We start from the raw sequence: 10,157 nt of genomic DNA on the forward strand, positions 1-10,157 counted from the left end.
CACAGACCTGGGTGGAGGGAGGTAAAGTGAAGCAGAGAGAGAGAGAGAGACAGAGAGAGAGAAGTTTTATCATTATCACATAGAAGCTGTGTCTACACGTGCACGCTACGTCGAAGTAGCGGCACTAACTTCGAAATAGCGCCCGTTGCGGCTACACGCGTCGGGCGCTATTTCGAAGTTAACTTCGACGTTAGGCGGCGAGACGTCGAAGTCGCTAACCTCATGAGGGGATCGGAATAGCGCCCTACTTCGACGTTCAACGTCGAAGTAGGGACCGTGTAGACGATCCGCGTCCCGCAACGTCGAAATTGCCGGGTCCTCCATGGCGGCCATCAGCTGGGGGGTTGAGAGACGCTCTCTCCAGCCCCTCAGCTCACTGGTGGCCGCGTGGAGCGGACCCTTAAAGGTCCCCTCCCCCTCCCTGCCTCTGCAGGAAGCTGAGGGAACGTGCACACGCGGCCAGCCTGCACCTCCCTCAGCGACCCAGCCAGCTGCGATGGCTGCCCGGCAGCCCCCCCAGCGCCCCCAGGGGACCCCCCCCAAAGGGAGCCAGGGCTCACAGCCCAGCCAGAGGGGCAGCCAGGCTGGGAAGCGGCAGCGGGGCCCCTCCTGGACGGAGGCCGAGCTGCGGGACCTGCTGGGGCTCTGGAGCGAGGAGGAGGTGCTCCAGGTAATGGGGAGCAAGAGGCGGAACGCAGATGCGTTCGCTCGGCTGGCCGAGGGCCTGGCTGCCCGGGGTCACCCTGCCTGCACTCCTGACCACGTCAGGAGTAAGGTCAAGGAGCTGCGGCAGGGTTACTCCCGGGCCCAGGATGCGGCCAGCCAATCTGGGGCCGCCCCCGTCACTTGCCCCTTTTACAGGGAGCTCAGGGACATCCTGGGCCCCCGGCACACCTCCTCCCCTCCGGCCACCCTTGACACCTCGGCTGATGAGCCCCAGCAGGCCCTGCAGATGGAGTCCGCCCCCGGAGGCAAGCCCCGCACCCCGGAGGCCACCCCCGGGACATCGCGGCAGAAGGAGGAGGAGGAGGAGGAGGGGGGCTCCTCCTCCACAGAATCCAGCCTGCAGATCCTCCTCCTGCCATCCCGGAGCAGCAGCAGGGCCTCCGCCCCCCGGGGATCTCCGGACCGTGGGAGTGGACCGACAGGTAGGTACCCCCCTCTGGTGGACACCCCTAGGCTTGAGGGGCGGGGGTAAGAGATATGTGTCCAGGGCCCCCCACATGCTCACATGGCCATGGCCCCAAGGACACCAGGGCCATGGCCCTCACAGCACTGCAGCCATCAGCCCCTGCCCCCCCCCACCCCGCATGACAGTGCCATGCCCCATCCCCGGGCCAGGGGGGAGCGGAACCTCGAGGGGCCCCCGGGAGGAGGGGGTGGGACACCCCGCAGCAGCAGCATGTGATGGAGTGTGGGGAGTGCCAAAGGGAGACTCAGGCTACATATGAGCAACAAGAGATGAATAGCTCCCAGGGCCAAAGGAGGATCCTGGGGCTACAGTTGGCAGGTGACACCTCTGCCCTGAACAAACAGGAGGGAGGAGCCGAGCTGGCTTGGAATTGGGGGGCAAGGGTGGGGGCCACAGGTAGAGCCTAGGGGAAGGGAGAGCTGGTAGGCAGCCAGCCTGAGAAGGGGGAAAGCTGCATCCCCGAGGGGCACCCCTTGGGGTCTTCTCCCCATGACGGGTTGGAAGGACTGTCTCTTCCGACAGCTGGTGCTGTCACTCCTGGCAGAAACTGGGCATCTGTGGCCTAAGAAACCTCTCCTGCTGTCAGACCCTGCGGGGTGAAGTGAGAGTCGCTCCCACCAGGGGACGGGGTGCAGGGCAGGGGGACCCCTGAACCCCATCCATCACAGCAGCATCTCCCGGGGACAGGGATGGGGAACCTGCAGCACAGGGCTGGGGGGACAAAGGCCACGGCTCAGGGCCCACACTAACGCCTGTCTCCATTCTTCTTCCCCCCCTCCTCTCCTGTGTCCTGCACCTGCACCATCAGAAGGACCGGAAGAGAGCGCCGGCGAGGCGTCAGTCGTCCCGGAGAGCCCTCCGGGACCATCGCTCCAGGGCAGCCCCTCGGCCGAGAACCGACCGGCCCCACGGCGGGCTAGACGGCGGACCCCGCGCCTCCAACCACCGACGGCGACGGACCTCCAGCTGCTGGCCATCCACCGTCGACAGCTGGAGGTCGCGAAGCAGCACCTCCAGCTGCAGGAGCGGGCGCTGGCCTGGCGCCAGGAGGCATGGGGGGCCTACATGGACACATTTAACCGCCTGGTGGACTACCTGGCCCCCCATGCCACGCCGGCCGAAACATCGCCCGCCCTGCCTGCTCCTGCAGCCCCACCACCAGCTGCTCCGCCCGTCGCCGGCCCGTCCGCCGTCGCCCCGCCACCCACCGGCGAGGGCCGGAGCGCCGAGGGACCCCTGGAGCCACCTGACACTCGCCGGCCACCATACCTTCCAGTCCAGCCCGCTCCCACCCAGCCACGGACCAGGCTGCGAGCGCGGCGGGGCTCCCGGCCGGCCACGCCCAGTGCCGGGCTATAGGGGCGAGGGGCCCGGGACGTGGCCCGCCCCCTTGTATATAGCTGGACCATGTTTTTTTCGGCCCCCCGTTTGCCCCATCCCCCCCATGTACATAGTTCTCCCCTTTATCCTCCCTGGTTTTCTTTTTATTATGTCAGACAGTTGTTTCTTTGTATTGTTTTATTTTTGTACATATTGCTTTTGTTGAACATTTGTACATAGTTTTCTGTTTGTGGTTCACATATTTATTTACATCCCAAAAAAAAAAGTTTCGGAAAGAAAAAAAAAAATTACGTTCAGCCACAAGTGCGTGCTGTCATTTGTCCAGGACAAGTGGGGTGGGGGGGGGCGGTGGGGTGCTCCATGGTGTGGGGGAGGAAGGGGCGGGCAGTAGGGGGCCTGGGCAGAGTTCACCCCGCGGCCTGTTCATCGAAGTGGGCCCGCAAGGCCTCCCGGACCCGTGTCCTCTCGGGGTCCACCTGCCGACAGGGGGCAGCAGGTGGCTGGACATGTGCCCTGGCGGCCTCCGCAGCCCAGCCCTGGAAAAAGGTCTCCCCCTTGCTCTCGACCAAATTGTGCAGGGCGCAGCAGGCACCCACAATCTGGGGGATGTTGTTGGGGCCCGCATCCAGGCGGGTCAGGAGACATCTCCAGCGTCCCTTCAGGCGGCCAAATGAGCGCTCCACCACCTGGCGCGTGTGGTTCAGGCGCTGGTTGAAGCACTCCTGGCTAGCTGAGAGATGGCCCGTGTAGGGGTGCATGAGCCACGGCCGGAGGGGTAGGCCGCATCTGCGATGACGCAGAAGGGCATGGTGGTGTCCCCCAGAGGGATCTCCCGCTGGGGGATGTAGGTCCCCGCCTCCAGCCGGCGGCACAGGCCCGAGTTCCGGAAAACCCGGGCGTCGTGGGTGCTGCCAGCCCAGCCCACGTAAATGTCCTGGAAACGTCCCCGGCTGTCCACCAAGGGCTGGAGGACGACAGAATGGTAGCCCTTTCGATTGAGGTATCGTCCTCCACTGTGATGCGGGGCGCGGATGGGGATGTGAGTCCCATCCAGAGCCCCGAAGCAGCTGGGGAAGCCCAGGGTGGCAAAGGCTGCGATGGTGGCATCTGGGTCCCCCAGCCTCACGAGCCTGTGCAGGAGCATAGCATTGATGGCATGCACAACCTGCAGGGAAAGCACATGGGACAGCACCAATGAGGGCTGAGCAGGGTGTGTGTGCCCCTGCCCTGCCTTGCTCTGGCCCCCCTGCTCTGGCCCCCCTGTCCTGCCCTGCCCTGCTCTGGCCCCCCTGCCCTGGCCCCCCTGCCCTGGCCTCCCCTCCCCTGCCCTGCCCTCCCCCCGTGGGTTCGCTTACCTCCATGAAGACAGCCCCAACGGTGGCCTTTCCGACACCAAACTGCTGGCCCACGGATCGGTAGCTGTCCGGAGTGGCCAGCTTCCAGACAGCGATGCCGACCCGTTTGTGCACTGTGAGGGCACGCCGCATGGCGGTGTCCTGGTGCCTGAGTGCGGGGGTGAGCCACTGGCACAGCTCCAGGAATGTCTGCCGGCTCATCCTGAAGTTCCTGAGCCAGTGGTCATCGTCCCACTCCCCAAGCACCAGCCACTCCCACCAGTCGGTGCTGGTGGGGTAGCTCCACAGCCACCGGCGTGTGAGGCGGGGGGTGGGGCGGGGTGCTGCAGGGGTAGGGGTTGAGCCCTGCTGCCCTGGGGGCATCTCCTCCCCTGGGGCAAGGAGGTGCTCAGCTGCCTCCCGCATGGCACGGAGCAGGGCAAGCCCTGCTCCTGCCGGGAGGGCTGGGTGGACCTCTAGCTGCTGCTGCTGCTGCTGCTGCTGCTGCTGGGGGTCCATGACTGCGGCGCCCGGGGTCTGTGTGCCTATGGCTCCTCAGACCGCGTGCTGTGCAGGCTGAGTGTGTCTGGGAGGGGCCCTTTAAGGGAGCGGCTAGCTGTTGCCCCGGAAGCGCTAGTCCGCCTGGTGACCCTGTCTGCAGCTGTGCCTGGCATCCCTATTTCGATGTGTGCTACTTGGGCGTGTAGACGTTCCCTCGCTGCGCCTATTTCGATGTTGGGCTGCGCAACGTCGAAGTTGAACATCGACGTTGCCGGCCCTGGAGGATGTGTAGACGCTATTCATCGAAATAGGCTACTTCGATGTAGGCTTCACGTGTAGACGTAGCCAGAGTATAGCGAACAGGAAAGGAGCAGTGAGGAGTCTGGAAATTACAGCTACCCCTGAACTGGGCTTTAAGGAGAGGAGGCACTTCTAAGAAGTGTGGAAGGAATGCTAGCTTCCTGGGGAGCTACTGCTCACTCCACACCTAACATTGTCCAGCAGACTTGGGCCTAAAGAACACTCACAGTAGGTTCTAAAAGGAACAGGGAGGGCTCATGCGCTACAGGTAATTCAAAACTATTCCAGTTCTAGCTTCTCTCAGCGGGACAAATACTAGGAAGTAGGACTGGGACACAGTGCATAGGGAGTGCCTAGCTACTCTCTGCTTATTGTCTTCCAGCAGAGAGAGCAAGAGGGAACAGTACAGGAGCTCTGGCTGAGTGCAGCTCCAGCCACATCAGTCCTGGCTTCTCTCAAAGGAACTTCTGAACACAAAAGTGCAGGAACACTGGCTACATAAGTATCTCCCAGATACCTCCGAAAAGGGTTATTCTATGGACCTCTGTCTATAAGGAGATCATGGTTCCTTTCCCAGCAGGAGGTTCAGCAGGGAACAGTGCAGCAGAACCGGTGATGAGTTCAGAACACAGGCACAGAGAAGGTTTAAATATTTTGAAGATTTAAATTATGAAAGGTTTACGTAGAGAAGGAACAGGTTAAAGAATAATGAGATAAGTTAGATACATTCAAGTCAGCAGGACCTGGTGAAATATACCCAAGGTATTTAAGGAGTTAACTGATTAAATCTCAGAACCTTTGTGATTATCTTTGACAACTCATAAAGAATGGGTGAAGTCCCAAAATGCTAGAGAAGGATAAACACAGTACAAAGAGGATCCAGAGAATTATAGATCAGTCATCCTAACTCTGATATCTGAAAAAATACTGGAACAAGTCACAGAACGATGGATGTATATCCACCTAGTGGATAATGGAATGATAAACAATCCCCAACATGGAACACCAACCTAATTCCTCCTTCGACAGGGCTACTCGCCTAGTGGATAGGGGAAAGTTGTAGACATGATGTATCTTGATATCAGTAAGGGTCAGCACGGTCCCACATGACATTTTCATGGGCAAACTGGGGAAATATGGTCTAAATGAAAGTACTCTATGATGGTTGCAAAACCGGTTGAAAGACCGTATCAATGATTTGCTGTCAAACTAGGAAGGCACATCTAGTTATGTCCTGCAGGAGTCAGTCCTGGGTCCACAACTCTTCAATATGTTAATTAATGTCTTGGAGAATAGAATGGAGAATAGACATATAAAAGTTGCAAACAACATTAAACTGTGACGAGTAGTTAACACTTTGGAGGACAGGAATAGAGTCCAAAATGGCCTTGACAAGTTGGAGAGAGAAATTTGAAATTAGGAAGATGAAATTCAATAAAGACAAGGGTAAGAACTTCACATGGGAAAGAAAAATCAAATGTCCAAGTACAAAATCGCATACAACTGGCTAGATGTTAGTACTACTGAAAAGTGTCTGGGGGCTACAATGAATCACAAATTGAATGCAATGCAAACCAGTTGCAAAAAAAAGCTAATATCATTCTGGGATGTATTAGCAGTGCTGTTGTATGTAAGACAGGGAAGGTAATTGTCCTGCTGTATTCAGTACAGATGAGGCTTTTACTGGAATACTGTATCGAGTTCTGGGTGCCACACTTAAGGAAAGCTGTAGGCAAATTGGAGAGAGTTGAGAGAAGGACAACAACATGATGAAAAGTTTAGAAAAGGAGAGCTCTGAGGAAAAGTTTTTAAAAACTGGATATATGTACTCTTCTGAAAAGAAAACAGACAGAATTTGATAGGAGTCTTCAGATACCTTTAAGACTGTTACAAAAAGGATGGTAATCTATCATTCTCCATGGCCACAGAAGATGGGATGAGTAATGGACTTAATCAATAGCAAGGGAGATTTAAAGTAGATATTAAGAAAAGCTTCCTCGCTATCAGAAGAGGTAAGCACAGAAACAGGCTGCTAAAGGAGGTTTTGGAATCCCTGGCACTGGAGGTTATGAAGAACAAGTTGGACAGACCTATCAGCGATGGTCTAGGTTGACTTGCTCCTGCCTCAGTGCAGTGTGCTGTACTAGGTGAGCTTCTGAAGTCCCTTTTATCCATACATTTCTCCATACATTTCAAAGGGTCTATATATTGAATGTCAAGAAGGTCTGAAACTGATTTCACTAGAGACAATGGACCAATCTGGAGCAAACAGGCTAAACCCGTGAACACCCACAAGACAGAGTTCTGGATCTGAATTTGAGCCAAGACTCTCACTTTCTGTGTGACCTTTCTACAGATCTAAATAAAGCCTTTCACCTCTGGAACATCTGTTCCAATACATCCTAAGGTCAGGGAGAAGTGGATGGCTCACAAAGTTGTGGGGCTGGAATACAAAACCTCTTGCTTAAAGGCACCTTGTCCAATCCAACCGTGGACACCAGCAAGTGGTAATTGAATTAAATCTGAATTCCTTCATTAGACACTCAGATTCCTTCCCATCAAATGGCTGTTTGTTGGGCTCTCTCTTTCTAGTGAGCTGCAGGTGTCTCCACTGAGTTCTTGGAGTGTAATTCACAAAACCCACCAATATAATGGGCACAGGTGATCTTGCTGTTGTCACTCACAGCAGAGGCCAAGGACTGACAAGGACCATGGAAACCGAGCTCCCCTTTCACCACTTCAGGGCAGGTATGAGGTAGTATATGTGAGAGAAGCTCTCAAAACTAGCCACTGTACCCATTTCTTTGCAGAAGTGAAGGTGATTTGGCTGAGGACAGTGCCCCTCTCCAGCTTTGTTCTGGCTTATTTGGACGGGGGCAACCACCTGCACTTCTGCATGCACTTTGTCTGAGGGAGATTATGCTAGGCCCTTATCCCTCTGCAAACAGAGCACCTGCACTGGAACAGGGATGCAGAAGACGATCCTGGCTGGGGAAAGTAGGGTGCAGCTCCCCTTTCCTATGGTACGGACAGGCAGGCTGCTGCCCATTCCCTGATGCATGTTAAAGTAAATAAATGAAGGAGTAGGCTTGTGCTGACCAGAGTTATACAACACAGTGGTTACGTGCCGGCAAATGCATCCCAGTCTGCATTCGTACTAGTATTAGTGGAGCTGCATGCCTGTTAGCATGGCAACGAACTGAAGGAAAATTGCAAAGATGGAAAGAATCATAGACAATGCCTCAGTGCGTAGGGATAAATTCAGGTTAACAGCTTACTGACTTCTCATATGGGGAGCGTGCCACTTACCCACTTCTGACCTAAGGAGTAAAGCCTTCACTCACTCCTGTCTCGTGATAATTGCACACTGGCTACACAACCACCACAGCTGACATGCACATTAGCTACCATCTGGTTACATTCAGCTACAGATCAGTTGGGGGGGAACTGTGGTATACAAAAAATCTACAACAAGCCATCCGGTGCTGCGGCCTGTGTGTGGACTGGCCAGTACATTTCCTGGCCACTACAAACACCTGACGTATTTTTTTACAATTTTATGTCATTTTCTTCTATTGTGTAGGAAATGAAGTAGCAACAGTCAAACCTTCTTTTGTTTCTCAGCAAGACACAGCGTGTTTCCTTGACAAGCTGGAGTTCAGTTTTTGAAGCTGAACGCTTAACCCAGGACTTTTTTTTACCATTATCCACTGGCTCCACACAGTGTGTTTGAGTAGCGCCTGCTGCTCCTGCTCCTTTCCCTTGACATGCCTTCCCCCTTCAACCAGAAATCTTGTCCACACAAAGAACAGCTTTCTAAAAATGCAGTAGCTAGTATATTTTAAAACCCTTCTATAGACTGCACAAGCGGTAGGTTTGCTAGGTTTGCTGGTCAAGGTAATCCCTAGCCACGTGTTTCTTGCTCACTCCGGCCGCGTCTACACGTGCACGCTACTTCGAAGTAGCGGCGCCAACTTCGAAATAGCGCCCGTCACGTCTACACGTGTTGGGCGCTATTTCGAAGTTGAAATCGACGTTAGGCGGCGAGACGTCGAAGTCGCTAACCCCATGAGGGATGGGAATAGCGCCCTACTTCGAAGTTGAACGTCGAAGTAGGGACCGTGTAGACGATCCGCGTCCCGCAACATCGAAATAGCAGGGTCCGCCATGGCAGCCATCAGCTGAGGGGTTGAGAGACGCTCTCTCTCCAGCCCCTGCGGGGCTCTATGGTCACTGTGTGCAGCAGCCCTTAGCCCAGGGCTTCTGGCTGCTGCTGCTGCAGCTGGGGATCCATGCTGCATGCACAGGGTCTGCAACCAGTTGTCAGCTCTGTGGATCTAGTGTTGTTTAGTGCAACTGTGTCTGGGAGGGGCCCTTTAAGGGAGCGGCTTGCTGTTGAGTCCGCCCTGTGACCCTGTCTGCAGCTGTTCCTGGCCCCCTTATTTCGAAGTGTGCTACTTTGGCATGTAGACGTTCCCTCGCAGCGCCTATTTCGATGTGGTGCTGCCCAACGTCGATGTTGAACGTCGACGTTGCCAGCCCTGGAGGACGTGTAGACGTTATTCATCAAAATAGACTATTTCGATGTAGCGTGCACGTGTAGACGTAGCCTCCGTGTGGTAAAGCAGATGAAAGCTAAACTTGCCCTCTCCACACCGTGGTTTTCAAACATTGCATACAAAATTGTTAAAAATCACTTCATGGAGACAAGGGCAGTCTCTCTCTCTCCCCAGCTGTCTGTTCTTTACCTCCCTTTTGTTCCCCACCCTTCTTTTCCCTCCATCCCCTCTTTCTGGTTTTCTCTGTCACTCCCTTTGTTTTCTCTCTCCCCAAAAGTCTCCCTCCATCCCCCTGTGGTCTTACCACCCGTCTCTTTCTATAGCTTCCTGTCAGATGCTCGGTCTCTCTCCCCATCAGCCTCACTCCCCCATCATTCTACCAGTGTTTCTAGTGCTAATCCCTCCACGCTTGCCCAGGAGCTGTGGAGAAACCATGTCCTAAGGTTATAGAGAGGTTAAGAGGAGGGAGCCGAAGGGGAGAGGATAGGGTGCTGCCCTTCATTGTCTAAGGTACTCGATCACCTCCAGGTGGTCAGACAGTGGCTGGCAGGGGGAAATGGAGCTCTGAAGCTGCGTGCTGGCACGCACGTCCTCAGCAGCACAAGGTACAGTGTTTTTGCTGCAGCTGCAGGCCTGCATCTGAACTCAGAGGGAGGGGAAGCATGCGAGGTAAAGGAGACTCAGAAAAGGGCAGAGCTGAGTGGAATCCCAGTGGTAAATCAATAAAAATAGCACATTCCATGTCTTTGCTTTCATTCACTGCTAAGGCACCTCCATCCTGCCCAGCAAAATGCCCTGCTAGTCCAGTCTTGGGTCTCCTCATAGCTATGCTGGTATCCTGAGATGAGTCTTGACATGAAGTACATCCCCCTGCTATTCCAGTTCTGCCCTCAGTCGCTTCCCCAGTCCTACAAATGTTTCTTCCATCCT

The 10,157-nt window shown here is 55.1% G+C and overlaps 1 protein-coding gene across 2 annotated transcripts; it reads left to right on the forward strand.

Moving 5' to 3' along the window:
- The first annotated feature begins 218 nt into the window (after positions 1-218).
- On the forward strand, positions 219-2,782 carry LOC142007105 (uncharacterized). Of its 2 annotated transcripts, none has more exons than XM_074983641.1 (2): positions 219-1,148; positions 2,001-2,782. In XM_074983641.1, the coding sequence occupies exons 1-2, from the start codon at positions 323-325 to the stop codon at positions 2,549-2,551; spliced, it is 1,377 nt and encodes a 458-aa protein (XP_074839742.1). In that variant the 5' UTR covers positions 219-322; the 3' UTR covers positions 2,552-2,782. The 2 variants fall into 2 exon arrangements, with proteins under 2 accessions (XP_074839742.1, XP_074839743.1); XM_074983642.1 differs by having other exon boundaries at positions 2,004-2,782.
- Positions 2,783-10,157: the final 7,375 nt, after the last annotated feature.

This window comes from Carettochelys insculpta, chromosome 1 (genome assembly GCF_033958435.1).
Source record: "Carettochelys insculpta isolate YL-2023 chromosome 1, ASM3395843v1, whole genome shotgun sequence".
In the NCBI taxonomy this organism is placed as follows: Eukaryota; Metazoa; Chordata; order Testudines; family Carettochelyidae; genus Carettochelys; species Carettochelys insculpta.

Bases quoted from the DNA above. Each gene is read 5' to 3' on its own strand.
- LOC142007105 (XM_074983641.1), top strand. From the start codon at position 323: ATGGCGGCCATCAGCTGGGGGGTTGAGAGACGCTCTCTCCAGCCCCTC. The intron at 1,149-2,000 runs GTAGGTACCCCC...CTGCACCATCAG, and splicing joins CCGTGGGAGTGGACCGACAG to AAGGACCGGAAGAGAGCGCC.